At 31.6% G+C, this 27,174-nt stretch overlaps 1 protein-coding gene across 2 annotated transcripts in view; it reads left to right on the top strand.

Moving 5' to 3' along the window:
• Positions 1-25,978, top strand: part of LOC111052673 (ABC transporter G family member 23) — a 74,791-nt gene extending 48,813 nt beyond the window's left edge. For both annotated transcript variants that reach the window (XM_039430197.1, XM_039430198.1), the window contains exons 2-16: positions 3,162-3,283; positions 7,868-8,000; positions 11,471-11,622; positions 12,219-12,326; positions 14,099-14,192; positions 15,000-15,152; positions 15,805-15,935; positions 17,029-17,266; positions 18,548-18,725; positions 20,133-20,248; positions 21,065-21,135; positions 21,548-21,636; positions 22,356-22,532; positions 23,295-23,381; positions 24,645-25,978. In XM_039430197.1, coding sequence (XP_039286131.1) covers positions 3,162-3,283; positions 7,868-8,000; positions 11,471-11,622; positions 12,219-12,326; positions 14,099-14,192; positions 15,000-15,152; positions 15,805-15,935; positions 17,029-17,266; positions 18,548-18,725; positions 20,133-20,248; positions 21,065-21,135; positions 21,548-21,636; positions 22,356-22,532; positions 23,295-23,381; positions 24,645-24,865 — 2,070 coding nt within the window. In that variant the 3' untranslated portion in view covers positions 24,866-25,978. The remainder of the gene's footprint in view (positions 1-3,161; positions 3,284-7,867; positions 8,001-11,470; positions 11,623-12,218; positions 12,327-14,098; positions 14,193-14,999; positions 15,153-15,804; positions 15,936-17,028; positions 17,267-18,547; positions 18,726-20,132; positions 20,249-21,064; positions 21,136-21,547; positions 21,637-22,355; positions 22,533-23,294; positions 23,382-24,644) is intronic.
• The last annotated feature ends 1,196 nt before the right edge of the window (positions 25,979-27,174 follow it).

Below are 27,174 nucleotides of genomic sequence, written 5' to 3'. Positions count from 1 at the left end.
CCAATCAGAAATATATTCATCAAAAATATTGTGATTTCTCTTTCCTCAGTTGTTTATTAGTTATGCGAATTGTCACAATATGTGATTCTCTGAAATTTGGTGATTCGTGATTTTCTGAATTTTTACATGTAGCCTACTTAATGAGTTGATAATGTTCACAATTTTGAGTTTATTTTTACGAAGTGATAAAAACTGTTGAGCACCTAATAGAAACGTTATCAAATAATATAAATTTGACAATTCATTTAATATTAAATTATATTCTCGAATATGGTTAGATGACTTCTTAAACTACTCGTTCAAGAAGAGTTCATTTCCTGGATACTTCTTGCCTGCTGAGTGCTGACTGCTGTCACATGGAATGAGTAGGCCTTCCTTCCAATATCAATAATTATCAAGTCATATCAGTACATTAAAAAAACAACGAAAATATTTCTTGCAACTCATAAATGCTTTGGTATTATAACAAAAAACATGTCGTATGAATTCTTTTCAGGGGAACCTTCACAAAAATGGTTTCGTTAATTCATATTATTTAGGCTTTTCATGTGTGTTATACTGACCTAGAAATCACTCTACTCTAGGTCACGATGTATAAACTGCTGGAGTTTATAAGTGGAGATGATATCAAATTGCTATGTACATTTCCTGCAGTTTTTTTTGAAGAGTATTGTCTGTTACGGTATATGTTAAGTAGAATAAGTTTCCGACATTGGAGGATTTCAATTTTTTTATGTACATTTCCTGCAGTTTTTCAAGAGAATTTTCTGTTATCTGGTAAAATAAGTTTCCGACATTGGAGAATTTCAATTATTTTTCAACTTTTTATTATACTGTCAAAGAAGTTATTGCTGAAAAATTCAAATTACCAATAAAAATGATTCGCCTGTATGCTTCCACCCAAGAACAGTACTTTAAATTACTTTGGCTATGAATTCCTATTTTTGAAGGACCGTCCTGTTCATAGAGGTTTGTCCCGGCGTCCCGAACTACTCTGTAATCTCAGGTCTAGCTTTCCCAATCTATCAAGATAATCGGAGAATGATTATATCCACTCTAATGATTTAACATCACTGTCTATAAATAAAAATTGGTCCAAGATTGAGTAAGCTTTGTATATGTACACATCTAACCAAAATAACAGAAAACTACTGTGATTCTCATACAAACATTGTGTAATGAACAAAACACTAAATTCCATCATACAGGTGCAAAAAACGTGGGCACCAGAAAAAACCCTGTGATAATTTAATTAGCGCTCAGTTGCAACTTGGAGATAAATTGCCAAAAGAGGCAAAAACGAAGGTGAGCCAGTAGACCTAATCAAAAATTGCTCATTTCGATCGAAATCCAATACAATTGGACGAATTTCGAATGCTCGAGAAAAGGTGCGTATCCTTGGAAGTCACAGTAGTTTCCTCCGTTTTTGCGGTCTCGTTGCTCTAGTACTATAAAAAATATTCTAATCTGAGTCTTCCTTAGAAAAAACAATGCTGTCCGTATCTGTTTCCCTATGTAAATAAAGATTGCTTTCTAACATACACGAGCATTGAGTTTTCTAGGTGAATTCGAGGGTCAACCACTTTATTCATGTAATTTATCCTGCGATATTGAATAGAAGACAAAAGTAATTAGGCTTTATGTAATAAGGCCACATCCTCCATGTTTTTTTCATGAAACAATGTCAGAATATGTAATAGGATACATAGGGAAGTAGCAAATAGGATGCTGGGAAGTAGCAAAAATATGAATTAATATTAGGCTACCGTGAGATTCCAATGTGGATTGTATTACTTAATTTCCTTCCTCTGTAAATTGTGTCTTGGTGTCACTGTCAATACCATATTATTAGTATTCGTAGAAAAAGTTTCTATCATCTTCCAGAGCCTGTTGTCACTATGGTACCATAGCCTACTTCAAATCCCCAGTACAAATTGAAGAGTTATAAAAAGTAACTTTCTTATATCATTGGATAATAGTACGTACCGTATGTAGTTTATCGTTGAAGTTTGCTTTGTTCAACAAACAGCTTTGTTCTAAAGGGAAAGTCCACTATTAGACCCTGATACTCATTGTTTTTCAGGAAAGAAATAACCAATGTCAATTTAAATAACAATAAATTTCAAGAAAGTGGACAGCTCAAGAGAAACACATGTATACGGATATTCAGTACTTCAAGTCCAATAAATGAATTGAACATCTTTGTTAGATTGAATGAATCGGACAACAATGACAACCTATACTATTTGATATTCACTACGCGTTCCAAGTATATGATAAATAGTACTCTAACTGCTTCGTCTTTCCGTCTCAGACAAACAGATAACAGTAAAAATAACGTGATAATGGATGGATGCCATTTTATGTAGTGATTGGTTTGAATTTGAATTTTGAGTAAGTATTCATATGTGGGATCCAGTAGCCTGTATAATTGCTAGGGGGTTTCCAGCCAGTTATAGGGGAGAACATACCATCAGTACTTGTTACTCCTTCGTTATACTTTGGCGTTATTCCAAACATAGTGACGTGAAATCAATCAATCAATCTTGATGTTCCATCAATTGCGTGATTGTACCAACTTCTCCCGTTCTTGAATAAAATCACTGGTTATTGCATTTCTTGTTAAATTTTTTCTACTCAGTCATCTACATAAATTTTCATTTTTTACGTAGTTTACACTGATTCCAATTTATGTACACAAAAAGCAGTCTTTAGGTCATGTCGGAGGCTCTGAAATTGATCAGTTGCGACCTGAAAACTCTGACACCAGACCTGAGCCAGCCAGGTCACTCGATATTATTACTATACGAGGAGAAATATTTAAGCTATCAACGAAATACAAGCGAAATGATAAATTATTCGAATAGGAATAAGAATAAATACTGTTGACGCTGGAGAAGAAGAGAGAGGTGAATTCAGTCAGTTCATTAGTTCGTGACAGCTCTAATCCTCAACTTTTTGTAGACAATCAATAAATTATCAATGAGAATTTTAATTGAGAATATATCAATCAATATTATGACACTATGACAGCGATGTTGACCATCAGCTCATTTTCAATATTTATTCTAAGAGATTTCTCTTCAACACAAAGATATTTCATTATACATTTTTGAATTGATTTGATTTGTAATATTCATTTTTGGTATTTTCTATTGCAGGGGGACATGGAGCTGAATTGTCCCCAGCCCATGGTGGCTGTGAATGGAGCATTCAAGAGATACACCTCCAAAAGTCCAATCTTGCTGCGAGGATTTAGTATGACTGTACCTACTGGAGCTATGTAAGTGAAGCCAAAGAAAATTGAAATATTCTTATGCTCTTATTCTCTTTGGTAAAACAAAACTTCCTTATCAGAGAGGACAATTAAAAGTGAATTAATATTACTGGAATATTCTTGATAAGAAGTTAGGTATCAATGCACCAAACTCACTGGTAAATAAGAATCGTGTTTACTTGAATCAACCTACAATTGATTTTTTCAATTCTATAATAGTCTCCAATGAAACTTATTATCTACATACCACATAACATAAATATAAAGAAAAATAAAAATCTCAGTACCTTTTTTTAAATTATTTTATAACATATGTTTCAACATTGATGCCATTTTCAAGTGATATGAATTGATTTTTACTTCATATCACTTGAAAATGGCATCAACGTTAATACATGTTGATAAAATAATTAAAAAAAAGGGTACTGAGATTTTTATTTTTCTTTCTATTTATATTACAAGTAGCCCTATACAGGAAAGACATATAACATAACCTGCAATTATTATATTAACTCACTTTTCGACTCTTGCATAATTTCATCTATATCATTAAAATATTAGAATACTTTGGTTTTTCGCCCAAAATTGCAACTCTTTTGATTTTCCACTGCAACACATTATTCCTGAATAGTTGTCAACAAAAGAAGAGGATACTGATATCCAATAAAATTTTCGATAATCCATGGATCTGTAGTAGTTATGAAAACGTGATAATGAGCAATGGTCCAATTTAAATATCAATGAGGAATTTTGGAAATTTCCATCAAACAGCATTGTCATCCAGCAAAGCATCATCAATTCAAACATCTCTAAATTCAAAAAAATTAAGCTGTAAACAGTAGCCTACATTGTTCTCATCTTTTTCTTGTTCCTCCAAAAATGATAAGGGCTCTCAAGATTGATAGAGTATTCTAGGTTGAAATTCATGCATAGCATCATACATTGTGTACGGGAGATGCATGCCAGGAGAGTGAGAGATTCTTCTATTGGTTATCTTTGGTTGCACCTCAATATTATTTGATGACAAATAAGAGTAAATAACATCAATTTGGGTTTGGTTGAGATTAAGGCGGTCAAGGCAAGCGACCGCTATCTTTTGCTCACATCTCGTGGCTAAGATAATGAATGTCTTCGTCGAAAATTATCTTAAGATTATTATTTGTACTGTTCGGATGTCATTGATCCCGCATACTTTGTCTCTGCCTTGAGACTAGTTGCCACTTTCTTGAGGAGTTTATGGCGATCGTCCTTCAGATTGATAACTATTCTTCAATTTTTTCGACAGTAATAGAATCATAATTGCAAGGATATATATATGTAGTACAGATATGTGCAAGGGTATGGTACAGACTATAGACAAAGAGTTTGCTAGGGATAATGGAGGCATTCCTATATAATAATAAAACTCTAGTACTCAACAGAGACAACTGGTACTTATCTTTTGTCTCTGTTTACAAGGAGTACTGAATGCACTCTTTTCAGATAGAGTAGTCCGCAGCTGATAACGTACAAATTTGTAGGTCCGTCATTTTGGAGAGTAAACTAATAACTAAAAAACATCGAATCAATGCTGTATTGAAGCGTTTTGTGATTGCCAACATTTTGCATTATGGTTGCTCATTCAAGGGAACTGAATTCGATAAGTTTTTCATATTATAATGTTTTTTTTAATTAAATGTATCTCGTATCATAACCAGAGTGTCTTTTTTACTTTGGTTCTAACTGTTCCGTTTTTTTATAATAATAAATGAAATCATCAAACACAAAAAAGCTAATAGTAACACAAGAAACAAATCAACAAGCTAGTAACCAAACACTAAACATTTAGAGACCAATAATGATGGCCCATTAGTAAATTTTTGGTTGTACTTGACTGCTTACGCGAAAATTGATTATCACACTCATAAACAATGAAAAAATGATCGATCATCAAATAATAGGCAATATAATCATCGTATGGAAGAATAACATAGATGTTGGTGATCTCGATCCAATTTGAACTGTCAATTTTACTTATAAATAACATAAATGATTCCCATTCGTTCACTGCAGTGACAGTTTTAAGTGAATCTCAATACAGAGAGACTTCTTGAGATGTATATTTTGATGAAAGATGAATCGACAATGATGATTAATCATAAAATTAATATTATTAGATCAAATCAAATTTTTATTTGCCATCAAACTATAATCAAGTAGACAAAGTGCAATAAAGTTATGAATAAATAAATCAGTTATGATATACAGTGCTTGATCATAATCATAATTTTCTCAATATAAATTTGCTAATGATGTTGCAAATTATTGTCAAATGAGAATATACATTAGAGGATTTGATGTTGAAGGATAGAGAGATAATAAAGTTCAATAATATCTAGAAAGATAATAATTATGTAATGTAATGTTCAAGCAAATGCAAAATATAGCTTATGAAACGTTAATGTTGTAAACTGTATTGAATGACTTCTAGTAAGGTGGAGTTAGTGAAAAGGTATATCTTATCATATTATCTTCATCTTCACCTTGGAACTTTACGATTTGGAAACATACATACATCAACGTAAGTTTTTCTTGCTAATCCTTCTAGCATATTCGCCGAGTTGAAGCTTTTCAAATATCCTCAAGACAATAATTCTGTGTTTAGGATATTGATGAATATAATCAATAATTGATGAATTATCCATAATTCAAAGTGAACTTTTTGGAGACGTATATCGGATTATCGGATCATTAAGAAGACAAAAATAAAAAACATAAATACAGTTGTATAAAAAATACTACTTGAGAGATGAGCTCATTGATTGAATCTACCATTGAAGATGAGATGTGATTGTAAGGTAATTTTACATAACATTACATTGATTATATCATAATTAATTAGCATCAAATTGATGATATAACATCCATAAAGTCTTCAAGCTAAAATGTGATAACATCATATAGTATTCAATGAGAAGTAATTATTTGATTTTTCAAGGTTGATATGAGAGCATGAGAAAAAAATTGTCTTATCACTTCTCAAGTTGAAATTGAATTCATCCTAGGAATTGTGTGGATTCATTTCATAATCCCATTTGAGAATTTGGATCAAGTTTAAAAGAAATACTATCAAGCTTTCGTCATTATACTTGCAATTTGCGAGTTGGTTTCACAAATTGCATAGTTTTGAATTTATGTATTGTAATGTTATCGTAGATATCCTTATTAAATGAAAACGACTTTATTTTGTCAAAGTTTTTTGTTTCAGTTAAGCCATAAGCTGTTAACCAATGAAGGTGTCATTTGCCGAGACTATATATAAGCTCATGAAACCATTAGCGGTTCTCATGACCATATTTGGAATACTTGTGCCTTGCATAGCCTTGTGCATAGTTGTGCCTTGTCTCAGCCAATGATAGTCGAGCTCAAGCTCCATTGGTCAAAAGCTAGTGGCCAATCGTAGGGCATCATCATGCACCCATACTGTACAATAATTCTGCTGCTCAACGTTCAAGCTTTAGGTTTACCAGAGATTGATTGATAATGGTGTAGCAACGAATCTAGTATCTCAAATTGTTTTAATAAATTAGTTTTGACTGTATTGAGTCGTTTTTATTGAAAATGGATATTTACTAGAAATTCAATCACTTATCAAATATGATAAACACTCAAATAACATATTTTGAAGTTCAAAACATTCGAGAACATGATCATGAATAATGGATTTTATTTCCACCATAAAAAACAATGGAATTTATCAAACACTTTTTGGAAAATAACTGACTTCTACATCAAGTAAGCGTGGCCAGTGTGTAATTAAGGCTGTACAAAGTGTAAAAATAAACTTTCTACTGGTGATATTTTTAAAAGTTTTTCGATTTGTATATCATCAAGCTATCAAAATGAAAGAGTTTTCCCAGGAAAACATTTTTTTCCGATCATTGATTTATCGTATAGAAACAAAATAGTCTGACTATAGTCCGCATAACTGTACATAAAATCGATACTGCCTGCAGCAAAACCCAATGAATTATTCTGAAATAAAAACAAAAAGCACATATTATCCATCACCTTTATTCTATCTTAATCTATTTCTCAAAAGCCAAGTGTCGTTTATTTCAAACAGCCATTTCTTAGTTCCCTTGTAGAAAAGTGTGGGAGAAGAAGTGTCCTTAGGTCATATGGTATTTTGTTGAAGATGTAAAGCCCTAGATACAAGAATGAGTGTCTAAAAAGCAATGTATGATAATGACCATTCAGGAGTCTCAAATTAATTCTAGGTGGGTTCCAAACCAAACGGATTCAGTGATAAAAGAATACTGACTAAAAATAATGAAATGAAGTAGGCTTACTGCAATATGGCTTGTAATTCGTCTGCAATGGTCTGTTGATGCACGTATGATTAAAAACTTTCAAGGGCCTCAAATTAATTCTAGGTGGGTTCCAAACCAACAAGTAGGTGATGAAAGAACTGACTGATAATAGGCACAGTACAAATTGTTTGTAATTTGCCTGCAATGGTCCATTGATGCCTATCAGTGATTGATAAATAGAATGGTTGGATTAATTGCCAGCACTTTTATTCGGCCTAATTGATTGGTCTCGTTACAGTTACGGACTGCTGGGACCGAGTGGCTGTGGCAAAACTACTCTACTCAACTGTATTGTTGGCAACAGGCGGCTGGATAGCGGGCAGGTCACGTTGGGCATCACCAAACGCAAGGAGCTCGGATACATGCCACAGGTAGGTCATAGTCATACACAAAATTAATAATAAGTGTTTACGAACTCCCTATCAATACTCTAGGGAATAATTGTTCCTGGGGAAGAAACATATCTAAATATCATATTTAAATTGTCTGGAAGTCTTCAGTCACTCACGCAGCGGCCATTTTGCTTATTTCACTTATTATTTTTTTCTAAATAATAGTTGAACATACGAAATTGAAACTTTGCACAAGTTGAAGGGACTTTTCAACTTGGGATATTTAGGGGGATGCGCCATTAAGCTTGGGGAGTTGGGCTTGGTGGCACCCCTGATATCATAATATGCTAAGAATTAAAAATAAGCTTACTATGCCCAATATAGAAACTACAGTGGTACAGCCAACTCGCATTGACATAGTATAGATCTTCAATGAGTTTATCAGAGATTGACAATGGTGTAATAACCGAAACCGGTCTTTCCAAGTATCAATAAATCTGCGGTTTTTGACAATTTCTTAGTCTTTTTAATCCAATATGAATAATTACCATAAAATCAAAATATTGAACACCTCTAGTTAAAAATACGATTATAGTCAAAAATAAGAGAATTGATAAATTTTAAAGAATGAATATGATTAGGGGAGCCTTACTTTAAAAAAACTATTATTTGTGCTTAGAAGAAAATTTCAACTGTAAGCTTCAAGAAGTTAATTAAAACTGTATCTACAGATTTGTATTTAGAAGAGCTAAATAATTAAATTTGCTGTTTACTTTGATGCTATGTAATTTGATATAGTTATTTGGGCTTTTTAGGGTGGGGTGGTGTGGATTTTAAATGAGAAAAATTGAAAATTCTAAATACAATCTTTACCTGGCTCAGTCAATTCCCTATAGGATAATTGAAGTCTGAGACCAAAAACTCACTCCTACACTGAACACTGTCCAAAATCCAAGAGACTCACAGCAACCAACAGCAACTCCCAGCCACTAACTGCCACTAACTGCCACTAACTTGCAAGGCATCGTCTGCCTGTTTATATACTAGAACCACGATTTTACACCCCTCATCACCCTTCGCCATCTAGCTCCGCCTACACTCAAACTCTTAAGCTAATATTCTGCTAATAAACTGGATTCAAATATCAATTTGAATTTATTATAATGTTTATTATGTTATATCATTTCAAACTATGGCTCCCCTTCATTATTAAAACAAATGATATCATACATTTTATCAATATTTAAACTCTAAAGTTTGGATACTGACAATTGAATGCATTGATTTGATTAATACAGTAATCAATCTTATAAATCTGATATGGCAAATACTTCAATAATAAATACATGAAATGAACAAAATACAATGTCATACAGTACATCATTACAATTGAGTTGAATAAATCAAATTAATGAGATACCAATTAATTACTAATCAATTAATTAAGCAGGTTTCTTATACTCATTGCCAACATGTTTCAATCAAATATACCTAATTTATTCTATTTACAAATTTGTCCTTAGCCTATGAATTCGGATTCAACTAACTTAATTAGCTTATAATAATTATTAAATTATAATTTATTGTACAACCTTATATTTGTTGAATACTTCATACATATAGCCTAATCTACTTCACACCCTAATTTATAAATACATTTACTCATATATCATGTTTATTGTTTTATGTGATCACCATTCAAATAACTGATCATCAAATAATTGCTTCAATAATATTCATATGCTGACCACGTGGTAAAATTGTAGCATATGCTGACCACGTGGTTACATTGAAAACTACATATGTATATTTACTTCTCTCCTAACTATATATCTATATCGCTATTCACAATCTTCATCTACCTGCCATCAACTTATGCTATAGATATATACAAGGGTTGACACAAAGCAGGTAAGCTTTTTTTAAGTATTTGTCACTTGGGTACTTCTAGCTACTAACTAGTTTCTAAGTAACTATCACTATGTGTATTATCCTACTATAATATGTTCTACTATAACTACTATACAATAGTTGGGTAGATTGTATTGGCGAACCGGTTGGCTATTTTTTAACATAGGACCGAGTTAACCAGCTGTTTACTCTCATTCATACATTTCTCTTTCTTGATTTCATGGTCTCTCTTTCCCTTGCGGCTCTCTCTTTCTGCTCTGCAGACTTGTTTTGGATGAGGTAACTGTACCTTGATTTCGTTTTCTGTGTCCTTGACCCCAAAAAGTAATTCTCCACTTTTACTAAGTCAGGCGATCGTTGTTTGAGAGCTACCTATACATGATGTAGACCACTTGCTCATTATGGACGATTAGAGCTGGTCAAGATTGAATGCCAAAGCTGTAATCAATATGAGCTAATAGATAGAATCACAGTTACAAGCTACAATATGTAACAGATATCACTACATAATATGTAGCGTGAGAATTATGTTTTAATATGATTCGTCGGATATGTAAATTGTCGGTACACAAAATAGAGGGGATGGGCAGAGACCAATATTAAAATAAAAAAAATATAATAATTTGGAATTTGTAGGCTTTAAATTATAACATTCTGGATAATTTATTGTCACATTCCAGTATCGAATGTTATCCATTCATATTGGATATAGTATGGGCCGATCTCCGAGCTCGGGATTTAGCTAAGTCCTAGAATTTAAACAGCTGGAGTCAGAAAATTGGTTTTCCAAAACGGGGCGTAGTCACAGTCATTGTCATAGTCACGTTTGAATTAAATTTCGAAAAACTAGAAAATTGAATACAAAATAAAATAAAGAGAAAATAGTGTTAAGTTTCAGCTATTTTGAATTATTTAGGAATGTCTAATTTCGTCAAGGAAAAACGTTTCCACTTATAGAAATGAGAAAATAAAAACTACGACTACTGTTATAAAAGCTGCGACTACGCCCCTTTTTGGAAAGCCAATTTTCTGACTCCAACTGTTTTGAGAAAATTGGTTTTCCAAAAAGGGGCGTAGTCGCAGCTTTTATAACAGTAGTCGTAGTTTTTATTTTCTCATTTCTATAAGTGGAAACGTTTTTCCTTGACGAAATTAGACATTCCTGAATAATTCAAAGTAGCTGAAACTTAACACTATTTTCTCTTTATTTTATTTTGTATTCAATTTTCTAGTTTTTCGAAATTTAATTCAAACGTGACTATGACAATGACTGTGACTACGCCCCGTTTTGGAAAACCAATTTTCTGACTCCAGCTGTTTAAATTCTAGGACTTAGCTAAATCCCGAGCTCGGAAACCGGCCCCAAAGACCTTAAAGATCTCTTTAAGGTCTTTGACCGGCCCTATAAGTAGAATGACAAAAAATGACACGAAACTTTGTGGTGTTGAGAATCTGGAAATTCAATATAATTCACACGTTAGGGGGGGGGGGGGGAGAAGATGCAGACCGCAGAATACGTCATTGGAATTCTTGGGGGATCCAAAAAAAGGTTAGCAGACGTAGTGGCACTCAATTCTTCCTCTTGAATTTAATTGCAGGAGGTAGCACTGAACGAGGAATTCACGATAGAGGAGACTTTCTTCTTCTATGGGAAACTTTTCGACATGAGCAGAGCGCAAGTGAAAATGCGCATGAAGGAATTGTTGACATTTTTCGATCTGCCAACAGAGGGCTTCATTGGTGAGTTAAGGTGAGATCAACTTGCGGTCAAGTTTTTTAAACTTCATTATTTGAAAAAAAATCAAAAACTCATACCTTGTGGTGATAAATCGACAATAATATTATTCATGATTGCATAAGAATTGGAATTGTGATGTCCTGGGTGATTGTTTATGTTATTTAAGTTTTACCATTATAGAAAAACAGAAAGTTAGCATAAGAATATATCCATCCCATGGTATAGGTCGTTTATGTTCCCAATTTCAATCCGATTTCTTCTTAACTCGAGCCGATTACTGTCGACTTCTGTCTATTATTACTGTTTTGTTGGAATGAGAGTGTAAGTACAGTGAGAGAATACCTGCGTCACATAACTTCACAAAAAACAACTACCTACTAGGACTATCGACTAGAGTTAACAGTGAACATTTGGATCATAAACGCCCTTCACCACGGGATATCTTTTTATGCTATTTTTCTCTGGTTTTTCATTCTGTTCTTCATTTTACTTTTTACTGTTTTTCAATATTTATTTCTTCATTTGGATCTATTCTGTATATCTCTTATTCATTTGTAACTTTTTATGATATATTTTTTCTTATATTTCTTGTGATGTTTACTCTTCAGTGGTGGTCAACAGAGAAGAGTTTCATTCGCAGTAGCTTTATTACACAATCCTCAACTCCTCATCTTGGATGAGCCAACGGTCGGTGTTGATCCTGTCCTGTGTAGTAGGTACGTACACAATTATTGGTGGTTCGGAGTACATCTGAAACAGAATTTAATCATACATTGTATTGTCAATTCAATATCATTGTACAAGAATACCATAATATGAAACTTACAATATTCATTGATATACCACTGAAACTGGGAAGTCTATAATGCTGGAATTATTGCAAATGCGTATAATTTTTTCCCTTGTAACAATTCTGTCTGTTTTTAAAAGAGTGCTTACAAATATTTATGATTTTTTTATTGTGATTTCTAAAATACCTAATTGAGAGATAGGTAGCCTATTTAAATTTCGATTTTTCATATCCTATACTCATAAAAGAGTGCTTACAAGTATTTATGATTTTTTTATTGTGATTTCTAAAATACCTAATTGAGAGATAGGTAGCCTATTTAAATTTCGATTTTTCATATCCTATACTCATATTTTTATTTGCTGGAAAATTATTTGTGAAAGAAATGATAGAGTTTTATGCTATATCTTCATCTCATTAATGAACCAACATATTCTATAGAGTGAAGACAATTAAACTGTATGATAATATCAGGAATGAAATGGGATTGAGTAATACAAAATGAAATGTTCTTTTATAAATAAATACATGTGTAATAACAGTAAATTATATTATGTAAAATAGTTTTGTATTTTGTTTTTGGCAAATAAATGAATTAATTCAAAAAAAGGTGAGATAATCTGTCTTCAGATTCAGGCAATCTTAGTGGCTTCTAGCAAAGAGTATATGAAAGTCTATGTGGTTCATATAATAGTCCATTAGTATTTTTATATGCTTATAGAATGTAATAGTCTATATAGTTCATATAATAGTCCATTAGTATTTTTATATGCTTCTAAATCCAGACACTTACTACTCTTAACCAGATTCTCTTTGTTATTTCATGTACAAACAGACAAGCAAAAATTTATTTTAAAAGTACATATAAAAGAAAACAATTACAAACAAATAATTTTTAAATTCAAAGAAGATAATATACATCCAAAACATCCTTCTCAACTGAACGGTGTACAGTGAAGTGTCCAGATGTCTTACAATTTGAAATTTTTCCACATCCTTAAAAATTTTTGAAAGGAAAAGCTTAACTTTATTATCTTTGTAGTCTATCAAACCAGCTCTAGAATTCTTACTTGTGTCTGATAAAAACTTTATCGTTAAAAATGGTTTATTTGATGACATATAGTTTTTGTAAGTGTGATGCCATCACATTTTATTACAACGAAACCACCAAGCCTATTAAAATAAAACATTCTATTGGAAAAATAGAGAGATTATTATAGATTGAGCTTTTAAAGTTGGCGTAAATCTTCATACATTAATGTCATTGTCACTATTTTATGAAGATATTTTATTAAGACTTACAAAAGTTTTATTAGAAGAAACATGCACATCATTATCAGAAACATACATTGAAACATGGATTCCTTAACAGAAGGAGTTGATTACATCAAGTGAGCATGAAGTCATGTTATTTAAATTCTCAGCTTGCAATCATTAAACTGGAATTTTTATGAACGCATTGTATGCAAAATAATGCATGTGAAATTTCCTATTTATTAAACGATAAGAGCATTCTTATACAGTAGCAACATATTGCCCGATAAAAAGGATGAAGGGCTCATTATAATTGAATCGAATATTCACTATTTATCAGTTATTTATTGACTGATTCCAATTATTCACTCCCACGTATTTCGTACTGGACATTCTGAAATTGATTGCCTGACTTGAAGATTTATTCTAGTCTTGGTTTTGCAGGATATGGGATGCGCTTGTTAAAATGGCTTTAGAAGAAAAGAAAACTATTATTATCACAACACATTACATTGAGGAGGCTCGGCAATGCCAACTAGTGAGTATTGTGTCCAAATTTCAACTAGTAACTTGTAATAATTATCAAACAAAAACTAAATCAAGCTCTATTCAAATTGATTAATTGGATCTCATTTCTCCTGATTTTTGCAACAGCATAATTAACTTTCTGTTTCCTTAGATATATTTTTCATTGGATGAATGAATTCTGGGTTATTGTTGGTCATTTATTGGAGCAATGAATGAATGAGAATTAATTTTAAAATTTCGAGATTAGACATTTTTGTTATCTAGTTAGAAATCTTACATCTCCCATCTCATCCAGCCGTGCAGTTTATTGTTATTTGTAATCTTGATTTTTCATAAACTTTGACAGAATTAATCAAGGTTTTAGCCAAAGAATTCAACTCTTTTTGTAAAATTTATTATGAATATTGAATATTTATATGCCATAATAATACGAATACTTTTCAATTTGAGACTTGTTCTACAAATAGAAATGCAACGGTTGAGAAAATTGATATTCGATCATCAAAATACTGTTCAGTTGAGGTTGTAGAAATTTTATTTGAATGACATTATTTAGATGCTGAAGCAAACCAATCCTAAACATTAGGCTATTAGTTTTCACTAAAACTGAATTCTCTCAAAAATGATTATCAATAGTTCTAATGTCTATTCTATTCCAGACTTGGTAATGAGACCCTCGAAATTAATTATATTAAAAAAGTTATCATTTAACGAAAAAGTTATTCATCGCTGAAATGCTTGGCAAACGAGTTGTTATCAATTTTGAAGAGTTTATTACTTGACTTCTAATTCTTTATTTTTCCAAATTTGTATTAAGATTGGATTGATGAGAGGCGGAGTTCTCCTTGCTGAAGAGCCTCCCTTGACTCTGATGGCATCTCATAATTGTAACACACTGGAGCAAGTGTTCCTCGAGCTAAGTCAAAAACAGCACGAAGCGTCAAACAAATCAAACGAAGATTTAACCGAGGTAAATCTCTCTTATATTTTCTACTTGAATTATTTTATTTCTCCTCATACAACTCACTCTTGTCTCTTTTAACAACAATGCTGTTTCATATAGCCGGAAAAGGAATAATGAAACAGTGGGAAAATTGAAAAACTAAAGCCTGTAGATGTAGGCAATATATATTTGTATTGAAACAGAAATTATGAATAGAATAATACATAGTCAATATTATGGTTCAGATAGGAAGGTGAGGATTAACTCGCTGTACTGAAAACTTTATCATTTTATCTTTATTTCTATAGACACTTTATCATTGCCTAATATACACTCCATTTTTTATAGACACATTTAATAGACACATTTAAATAGCCACTTCATTTTTCAATAGCGATTATTTAAAGTAAAGTACTGAATGTTGCATGTACTTGCAGTTAAATTATTGCAACTTTGAAATCTAGCTTCCTTCAAACACTGGAGAAATTCTTCTAACGCTACTACATTGATAACAGCAGAATAACGCTACTACAGTGATATAACAATAACATGCTGGAGATTTTCAGCATTGAATTTTTAGAGATTTAGTCTGTTTTTGAGAGATGGCTCAAAATTTTAGCTTCTTATTTGATTTTGTATATAATATTGATCTAAATATGCGTTAAATCTTTGTTTTCAGAGTGATACTGATTATAAAAAGATGGCAAATCAACATTTTCAACCTCCTCTAATATCTAGTCAAATGTGGAAGAAATCCAGATTCTCAGCTCAGTTATTTAAAAATGTCGTATGGATGAAACGAAATGTGCCGTAAGTGACAAATTATTTATTAATCATCATCTAATAGGAAACATCAAAAGGCTATTCTAAGCAATACATAATTTGAATCAATTTTGTAATCAATAATCTAGTAGAAATTAATGAAGAAATAAATATAGGTGCTTGGAAGTAAATCTGAATTGAAAAAATTATGAGTAGATTGAATCAATTTTAACACAAAAATAATTTATCACTAAATTATTGGTCTATTTTGAACCATAGCAATAAATTAATATTTATTCATATAACATAGAAGAGCTATGATAATTGAAAACATTATTGTTTGAACAAAGAATAATATTTATTCATAGAATTACTATGGAATTAATAATTCTTTATAACTTCACAGATAGCTTTAGAAATAAACTTTTTACTAGATCTCACTATAGAGATAAAGAGGAGAAAACTTATGTCTGAAAGCCAAATTGGTCATTATTTCTATTTTTTGGAAATTCAGAATCTAAACAAAGTACATACTCCACGCCGTAATTCTAAAACAATGTGTAGTTACCGTCATAGAGGAAAAGAGTAGAGTAGAGTAAGCGTAAGTATCCCATGGTATAGAGCGTTTATGTCGCAACTTTTACTGCTAACTCAAGCCGATTACTGTCGATTATTGTCGATTTTTACTGTTTTGGCCGGGTGGGAGTGTATGAACGGCACAATATGAGAGACAGAGAGACTACAAGCGTCACACAGCTTCACGGAAAAGACGTGGACTACCGGCTTGACAGTAAACTTTACTACATAAACGCCCTATACGATGGGATATCTACTTATGCTATTGTTTCTCTATGGTACCGTACTCAAAAACAAAAAACTTAGCACAATTTTCAAGTGTGTCAAAATCCAAATATTAAAAAAATTGACTGTGAGAAATAAATCTATTATTGATGTTGTGGTTGATTTTATAATAATTTATACGAATCTAACTTTCTATAATATTATTATTATCAAATCTTTTACTAACTGTATGTTCAAATCAATAATTTCATATAGGTCAATGACTAACTCACTTGTGTAAGTACAAATTACAAATTATCATTTATCTAGCCTACTATGATAAAAAATTATTATTTTTCAGAATAATGATGTTCCTGCTGTTCCTGCCATTCCTGCTATTCACAATATACTGCTCAGTGTTCGGCAAGACACCAACTGGCTTGTCGCTGGGAATTGTTAGCGAGGAATTGGGCAGTTTGGCTGACTGTCAAGCGAACTCTACAGAGCAGGCCTTCAACTACACCGACTTCAACTGCTATTTCGACAAACCACTGAGTTGTCTCTACTTCGAGCACCTCAAGGATAACGATTTCAATCTGGTAAAGAGATCATTATTTTGAGTTTGAAAAAAAATTACATACAAAGAAATATATCACATAGAGCTGTGTTGTTTGAAGATGTGCTTTAGAAATGGCTTATTTTTCTATTATCATTATTTATACTTATTTTATTTATCATTGCTGTTGTTCATAAAATAAGAGAAGAAAATTGAATAGTCAGAATCATGGTTGAACTTAGAACCCAATTTTCAACCAAAACCAAATTCCAACATTAACCACCCGAACCAAATTAATTTTATACTATCAAGGAAATTGATTCCATTCATTATAACTATCTAAAACTATTTTAAACAATCTCAATCATCATAAATTGGGTGCGAGTCTTTTCTAAAAAATTGCATTTTTCAATTATCTTACTGAATTTATTAACAACTGTGAAGAAGTCATTCGTTCTTGTTCATTCTGTTCAATAACTCTTTTTTTCTAAAATCAAGATTACCAATCAGGTTAATGTAGGTTATTCAAGAGGTACACAAGTTATAAGTGGTAGACCTACATCAACTTTACAGGGATTATTGTGGAATTCCATCTGAAACATATTACTCCTCCAAAAACTGGTTTCACATCAAGGCTGTACCTAATCAATAATTCAATTGGAATGTATATGTTTTATTTATTTATTTATTTATTAGATAGAGCGAACAATACAATAGTCGGAAAAGAAAAAAACAGGCTATTGCCCAAAACTTCTTCAATTTTCCTGATTTTGTCACAAATCATCCAAATATTATGTAGGTTATGTTCACTTCAATTTCAACAGCAAATCTTCAATCTGAAACTATGAATCAGAATAAAACAAAGAATTTCAAATTTAGATAAATTGATAATGAAACTTCCGTTAAAACAAAAACCAAACTTCAAATATTCACAAAATATAGAATTATTTAATAATTTATAATCTTGTCTAAATTCATAATAATAGAATAGGTACTTGGAATTGTCCATTCAACATCCTGAATTACCTCAACACCTATATCTACCTAATTAGCATCACCTACATCAGCCATAGAAATAAAATGGAACATTGAGTGCTTGTTAAACAATGAAACTTCAAATAAGATGGTATAATTTATGTGTGGTGCTACGTTTTGTGGATTTTTCAATAAAAATGAGTTTAACTATTTATTAAAACAATATTATATCATTATTTGGACAATTTATTTCATGAAATTGGGATAAAAGAAGTTTTTGACTGTAGTCTGTTTCTTTTTTGCTCAATTTAATTGTGAATGATAAATAAATAAGTAATTTGGTTTTCAGATAGAGTACAACAAGCTTGAAACTGGGCAAACAGCTCTGGAGAGAAATAAGGTATGGGGTCTGCTGCATTTCACCAGGAACTACACGATAGCAGTCTTGGAGAGAATTGATTACGGCTTTGACACCGCTGAATCAGTTGTCAGAGATGGCACTGTCGATGTTAGACTGGATATGTCAGGTGAGGATTTTCACTTTTGAATCAAATTAAACTCCGGAAATTATGGGACAGGATGAGGGAGGAAAATAATCAGGAAGATAGGAAGGAATAAGTAGATTTTCCAATAGAAGTACGGGACTTAATGAAGAAATATTCAACAAATAATACTAGTGGCAACTGGTTAGACTTCACATAAACTGAAGAGTACTATGTCTATCAAATCACTCTATTATATTTTCATAGTCACTGTACTGTACTATAAAATCCATTGACTATGAATAAAGTATCTGAATATAAAGTCTCTGTACTATCAAATACAAAAACTATAAATAAAGTATCTGATTATAAAGTCTCTATACTATCAAATACAGAGACTATATACCGTACTTTATCTAAAGTCACTGTACTATCACATAAAGTGACTGTAAATAATAAATTGATTCTATATAGTCTCTGTACTATTATTATTTTTTTGTACTCATCATCGTGGGTTAAATGGAAGAGGGGGCTTCTATTGCCTCAATTTCGCCCACATCACTTTTATTGTAAAGTGTAAATAAAAGTCATTTATCTATCTATCTATCTATCTACTATCATAAGGAACAAAGTGTTATGAGCTAGGTAGTTTTAATGAACTAGCGACTTCAGTTGCAGTAGACGAATTCCTCTTTGACAAGGTTTTTTTCGGAAACAACTAGAAAATACTTGTAAGTTCAACCATGGATATTTGCTGAAAAATATTGATCAACCTGGAAACAAGTTTGATTTTAGTAGAATGACAAATATATTCGATAATCTAGCTTTTGATTGCTACCCTTCGTTTCTACTTCTACAGGTAGTTAACAGTACGTAGGACTGATCAGGTAATTTAATTTATCATAAATGCAATGTATTGTTTATTGTAGTGATAATTTAATTCCTGAAGAATATTAGATATATTTTAGATATTATTATCCTTTTATTAAGATTGAAAATATCTTAAAAGTTTACTGAGGAAGAATTTATGAAATTCCCAACTGTGATATAGACTCTAAAACTCATGTGCTATTAATTTAAAAATTCCATCTCACAATGCTATTTTCAATGATACATACAAAAATACAATTTTTATAGTGAGTGGATATTTAATATACCCTAGTGAAATGCTAAGCCTCTCAATAACTGAGCATAATAGAAATATAATCTAATAAAGTATTTCAATAGTTGAATTTATTGTTAATTGATAAAGAAATAACTTCCTGTACCTTTTTTAAAACTTTTATAAGTTTTTTTTTGAAAGCCGAAACTAGTTGTTGTGTTTTATATAGAAAAGTTTTAAAAGAAGGGTATTTACTGCGTAATTATTCCTTCATTAATTGGAAATACAACCATTGTTGTGTTATTCATAATTTATTTGGCTTTACTAATTTAAACTCTTTTACAATGCAGATCATGTCATTGGAACCAGCCTGCAAAGGATGCTGCTGACCACCTATAACAACTTCATTGGAGAAGTTTATGAAGCATGTGGAAGTATTGCCGAGGCAGGAAAGATTCCAATCAAGGTATGATTGGAGCTTGAATGATTATTCTACTATTAAATTCATATTGACTTCGCAGTAGAGGAAGTCTTCAGAGTAACATACAAAATAGTAGGATATCATACACAAAAGTAGTAGGAATTTCGTTCTATTAATTATTCAAATATAGAGCAAATAATATAACTCACTGAATGTAATTTATTAATCATCCAATTATTACAAAAAAGCAACTCAATTATTGAAATCGTGAATCGGTGAAGCCCCCCCCCTTTCCATTCAGTGATGGATAGTGACCATTAGATTTTATAGTATTAGAGCATAATGCAAAATTGAGGATTTCCCCTCATAAAATTTATGTCATATAGGTAAGACAACCAAAATAAGTTCATTGCTATAGCTAATTATAACAGTTTAATAAGAAAACTTATAAAATTCACTACTCGAATGGAATTTATTTTCAAACGGTATACTGTAACGCGTGTAATGTGGAAACACCTCATTTTTTAAATAGTGAATTGGATTAAGACTGTGCATAGCCATTTGGCACTTTTGATTTTTTCATTTTATTGTAACAAGTTATCAAAATGAAATAAATTCCTGAAACCGTTTTTTTTTTTGCTGTTGATTGCTCTTAATGGGATCAAACTCAGCATGGTATTCTGTTACGGTATTAAACAATGCAATGGAATCGAAGTAAACATTAACTTCATCATAAGTCTTATTTACTGGTGCCAGTTGAATTTCATTTCCATTCAATAGTAATAAGTCAGTATTGCTTTTAATTTGATAAACATCCAAGTCATATTTTGCAATTTTTATTTGATATTTTCTATTTTCCAGTATAATGAACCAATCTACGGTGGAAGTGACCCTCTTTTTTCATACACCACGTTACCTGGATACTTGATGTCGTAAGTACAATTATTCGAATGAATATTTAGATGTTGAAGTGTATAAGTTACATTGTTTGAACAAACTCAAACAATTCTAAAATTTGTAGTAGAGATATTTTAACTTTGAAAACGAATATTATTCCTGAACGAGTTAACCATTATCTTACTTGATCCAAATTTGAAAAGCTTCAAAGTAGTTAGAAATTTCTAATGTTGGAAAATCTTCATTTTATGTACAAATGATATGTTACATTAATTTGTCAGTCAAATTCTGGTTCCTTTGCTACAAATTGACCTGTCATTATATAAATCATTATCATCCGATTTCTGTGATCCGAATTTCATGGGTTTTGCTCATCCAATTACTGAACATTCATTATTACACGATCCAAAACTAAAATTTTCCTTATCAATATTGACATTTTTACAGATTCAGCTTTTATCTGCCTATGCTCTTTACATCAGGCGCTATCATGCTGGAGAAACTGAGTGGTCTTATGGAGAGGAAAATGATTGCAGGTGAATAATTCATTTTGTATTAAATTTGATAACATCGTTTAAATATGAGTAATTACTGTAAAGTTACTTGTGAGGTGCTAATCTTCATTAAGAATAAGGTGCTTTCCCAGAAAACTTCACAAGAAGTAAGAAATTATCAAACTTTGAAGTCCGAGACTTATTATCCACAGTGGAATATTATCTTTTCTCACTTAGTTTTAGCAGCACATTTTCAAACTATATATTTTATCACCGAAACAACTACTCAATGTATTGAGTTAATGGTTTCAGATTTTAATTTTTTTCTTTTTGAAACAATAACATTGAAATAGATACCGTACTGTAACTTATCACTTGCACACTAATGACCATTTATATGACTTTACTTTGATCATTTTAGACAGTTCATAGTTTATTGCCAATTTGTAAAAACTCCAAGATTATAATGTGTAGCCTTATCTAAATTTGGGAGAGGAATAGCACAAGATTACCTAATTTTTTTTTCTCTCTATAATTCTGATGATGTATTTATTGTTGAATCCCTTCTTAGTCGTCATCTCTTATCATCATCATCATCCCTTTCACTATATGTACCCACTCACAAACCTAAGAGCTTATGATGTGGGCATTACCCTCAGTATTATTATTATTATTATTAAGAGTGAATGAATAATAAACTCTTATACTGGAAACTTGTTTTCTACTTTAAAACATAGATTAATGCTTGTTGTATAATTTAGGAATGACAATGCTGGAAATAGTTACCGCTCATGCAGTTGTACAGATCTTCATCCTCTTCTGTCAAACTGGAATCATTTTCTACACAGCTTATGGCATTTTTGATAATCCAGTTGAAGGGGACCTCTACCTCCTTATTCTTCTCACATTCATCAATGAAATTGCTGGGATGTGTTATGGTGAGTAATTTTAATGCAATTGAATGAATGAATAATACATTTATTGCCAAATACAAGAAATATTTTTACAAATAAAATAATCATTAAATTACAATAGTTTTTGGCGTGACTGGAAAAAGAAGCCTTGAGCTCCAGCCACGAGTTCTAAAAATAATAAATACGTTTTTTAATCTAATAACAGCAGTAAAAATGATACAATTCTGTTGATAGATGATAATTGAATTAGTAAAATGGAAATATGCACATTAGATACTCATTTGCGTCTTCATTTTATTAAAATTATCATAAACCGTTCATTTCTCGAGATATATCTATCTCTCTTACTCTCTATAGTTAGTGGCGGCTTAGACTCACCTCTTATGAGTTTTTCCGTTACCCTGTTGGCTATGAAAGGGAATAAGATTGAAAAAAAGGTTGAAAAATTGTTGAGCGCTGAGTGTAATGGGAAAAAGTAGATTAATGGAAATTCATATGGCTTTTTGTTGATGGAGAGTCCCACTTGCGGGAAGAGCAGGCAAGGAACTGTTGGTGTTCGAATGCAGTGCATAATATTATAAATAAATTAATTGGTAATTGACTTGATTCAGTTTCTCCTATTTTATAAAATATTTAACATCGCCTGAATGTACAATTCATGCCGTCAATGAACCTTACAAGTGTTAATAATGTTTTCAGATACATTTCATAAAATTGGTAACTTTTGAAGAACATATTCTCAAATATTGAGCTTTAACATTATTCGTTTATTACTTTTATTTACAGGTTTCATGCTCAGTGAAATTCATGACTCAGATACAAATTGCTCTTATGCTGGAACGGGAACAGTATTAGCACTGTTCATGACTACAGGTAAGCTTTTTCGCTGATCAAATTCAAGTTATATTTTCATGTAAATGTTTCAAAACTGAATAAGCAGAGTTAATAATAATGCAGATGACAATATTCTTCGATGCAGAAAACTGCTGAATATCGAAAGAAAAACAAAATATGATATCCCTACTCTGTAAGCCTTCAAGGAAAGCAACCGTTGCCTAACTTTCTTTGTCCAGCTTTTTTGATTTTAAAGTTATCTGCTCTTTGGGCTAAGACGTATTGTTGAATAACTTTTTTCCAATTTCAACTATTGGATTTCAAAGTTACACTTCATTTTGCATTGTATTGTTAATTTCAGTGTATCCATTGGTTTGTACCATCCATATAATTGTGAACAGCTGGATGTAGTTTTACTATCAAATTAATTGATTTATTCACTCATGGTAATAGGCTTGATAACCTTCATTAAATTTCAAATGTGAATAACGTACTAAAGATTATTGAAATTATACTGTGCAGATCATATTTATTTAATAAATTCTAGATTTTTCAAGGGCAAGCATTAAGGGCTTGCAACTCAAAATCACTCTAAACAGACCACACATTATATTAGTGGTTTCATATCTTCTTAAAATGTATGTATTCAGGGCTACTCATATTTTATATAACCCTTTCAGACCTAGAATATTTTTCATGAATTTTCTCACATGATTAGCCTATATTGTTCATATTTTTCTCTAGGATCCTGTAATGCATGATAATTTAAAAAAATTGAAAAACCACTGGTTGGATAGAAAATAACATCATTGTCCCCAAGGTACCTAGAATACTTTGTATTCTTGGTACATTATTGATTGTACCCTTTTTTAAAAAGTTTAATATAAAATAAAAGATTAAATACAAAAATTTGAACAAATAGTTTCGATGTTTCACATCATCTTCAGGTTTTAAAAATAAATTTCAATAAAAATCTTTTTTAAATGAAAAAACCATTAGTAAACGTTTATTTGAAATTAATTTTTAAAAACTGAAGATGATGTGAAACTTAGAAACTATTTGTTCCAATTTGTGTTTTTAATCTTTTATTTTATATTAAACTTTTCAAAAAAAGGTATGTTATTTTCTAAATAAAAAATAAGTACCCCTAAATACCTACATTTTAAGAACTGAAATAAGAATTTTGATTTTTTTGAATTCTTCTTACAATTTTTTGTTGTATTATAATACTTTTTAATAAGCACTAAAATAAAACTTTTGATTTCCTCAATCTTCTTACAATTTTGTTGTTGTATTTACCAGGCACTCTGTGGCCAATGGAAGGCGCACACCCAATCATGCGTGCAGCCATGTGGGTGCTTCCAGTGAACGCGGCAGTCACCAGCTACCACAGCATAGCACTGCGAGGCTACAGCATCTCAAACCCAGTCGTCTACAGGGGATTCCTGTCAACACTGGCCTGGTGCGCCTTCTTTGCTATCGGTGCCATCCTCATCAACAGAGTCAGAAAAGGCGTCAGATAGTAGCAATCGAGACAATTCAACGTTCACTTTAAACAAGCTGTGATTAGAAACGCCATGTGACCCCGTGACTCGAGTGTGAATCATGGAATGTGTGATGGTTAGGTTAGGTTCATTGGCAGTTCTCCGGAAGGAGTCAACTTGAAAAACATTCAAAACACTCTTTGGCACAAGAGATGAGGTCCTGTTCTCATTGATTAAGTCTTGTATTGTAAAGCCTTGTTGATATATATAATTCACTACCTTCCGTAAAAAAACCCGACAAGTCAAAAAAAGTATTTTTTCAGGACAGCAAAAACAAAGTCTACTATTCCGTGCCTGATCAGGATTTAAATTTCAACTGATGTGACTATTGTTCAAACTCATTATGATATATTACCAAACATATTCTATTCTCAACAAGTTGTAAACCACCAATTTTACCAACTCGACAAAATTCAGAGAACATATTATTGGAAAATTATGTTTTGGCTCAATATTGTAGAAGAATTTCAATTTGCAATTCTTCAAATGTCATCTACATTTCTATGAATAGGCGTCAATTATTATTATTATTAGTGGTTCAAATGTCATTCCTATTCTGGATGATATTGTTAAAGAGATGTTTCCTAATGAGAATAGGGCTTGTTTGTTACAAATAGGTTAAGTTAGCTTAGGTTAGGTAGCATTCATCAAAAGAGGGAAGTTTTCCACAAGAAGTCAAAATGAAAAATATTAAATATATTGTTGGAACAAGAAAGAGAAGCACTACATGAGTAGTGGAGGAGCACCAAATGAGCTCTAGGCCTACACTATTTATATTAGAAATTTTAAAAATAAATAGCCTAACCTAAGTTGACCAAGGTCGTATGACTAGATGGGGATAATAAACTTAATGTTGAAAATGATCAAAGTCATGAGACTGATTTCAATGGAGGATCAAGTTGTTAAGTGAAACTATTCATCTATGTTCATCCATTTAAATTTCATAAACTCTCTTGCCTTCTATTCACCACCTTCACACGCTTTCTGTTTTAATGATAAATGAATAGTTTTAATTTGTGATCGATGTATATTCACCGAGAATTCTAAGTTAGTTTTATATTTATGTGAGCTCAAGAATATGAATAAATGATATCAGTTTTTTGTTGTGAGTTTGATTTTCCTCCATCATGTTGCTCTCTGCTTTACTATAGATATGGAGTCTCTATTGTTCTGAAATATAAAATAGGTCATGAACATGTAGGTATGATAGATGTAGATGTAGACATATATACTATACTGTAGATCTGGTCATTAGATATAGCGCTTAATGCGCTATTCCACCACTCATTCAGCTCTTATATTGAGCTTGTAATAAAAGTTTTGTAAGAGACAAGAAAGTATTTCTGAGGAATTCTCTGAAAATCGTTGAAACAATTATAATAAAGCGAAAATGGTGTTTCAAAAATCGCTGATGGATTCCAATTTCACTAACATTTTCACAGGTGAGCACCATTCTTTATAACAATACTGTCATCTGCAGTCAATTCGTTTAATTTAATCTTATTCAGATTCTAACCAACAATTATGTGATTTTCAAGAGACAAGTCATATTTAATATGATAAAATGTTGCTCCTAAAAGTGCACTATGTTTACAAGAGACCGGATTTCCTTCATCATAGAGAAATAGAATTCTCTGTTTTATTTATAGTATTTATCTGAACTACCACCGGACAGAGAAAAGAGATAAAAGGTAGACTTCAAAAGAAAGATGACAGTAAAATATGTAATAGCTGCTGAAAATTTTTAATTTAATTTTTAGATTTAATGTTCAATGTAAGAAAATTTTGTTTTAATATATAATACTATGTAATGGTTTAGATCTTTACTGTTGTGAGTCGGAACAGGCAAGAGCTTAAACCTTGAATGAAAGAAGAAGACTCATAGTATTTTTAAGTATTTTTCAGTGATAGTTCGAGATTTGAAAAAAATTGTTGCCACAACTAAACAATCAATAATTTAAAATAAAAAGGAATAGAAATCACTTTTGAGACCTCTATGCGAATTTGAGCATCAGCGTCTTTTCAAATGTTTTCCCGCCTCCAGTATCCCAACACGGCACGCTCATAGCGGTGGAATTTTGAACTAAGTTTCTGGAGCTAGCACCGAATTGTGCAATTCACTTGCATCTGACAGCATTGGTTCAATAGCAAGCTTCGATGTAATTTATGGGGAATTATGGCAGTTTAAAGTGAATCTCACTGTAAAAGCCATCAGCAAACTGAATCTACTCATATAGGATAATAGGAAAGCATCCTTTTATATCGATTTATACGGTATTTTATGAGCA

The sequence above is a fragment of the Nilaparvata lugens genome, chromosome 6 (assembly GCF_014356525.2).
Source record: "Nilaparvata lugens isolate BPH chromosome 6, ASM1435652v1, whole genome shotgun sequence".
Lineage (NCBI taxonomy): Eukaryota > Metazoa > Arthropoda > Insecta > Hemiptera > Delphacidae > Nilaparvata > Nilaparvata lugens.
The sequence above is the reverse complement of the archived record's forward strand: the minus strand, read 5'-3'. Positions and strand labels throughout refer to the sequence as shown.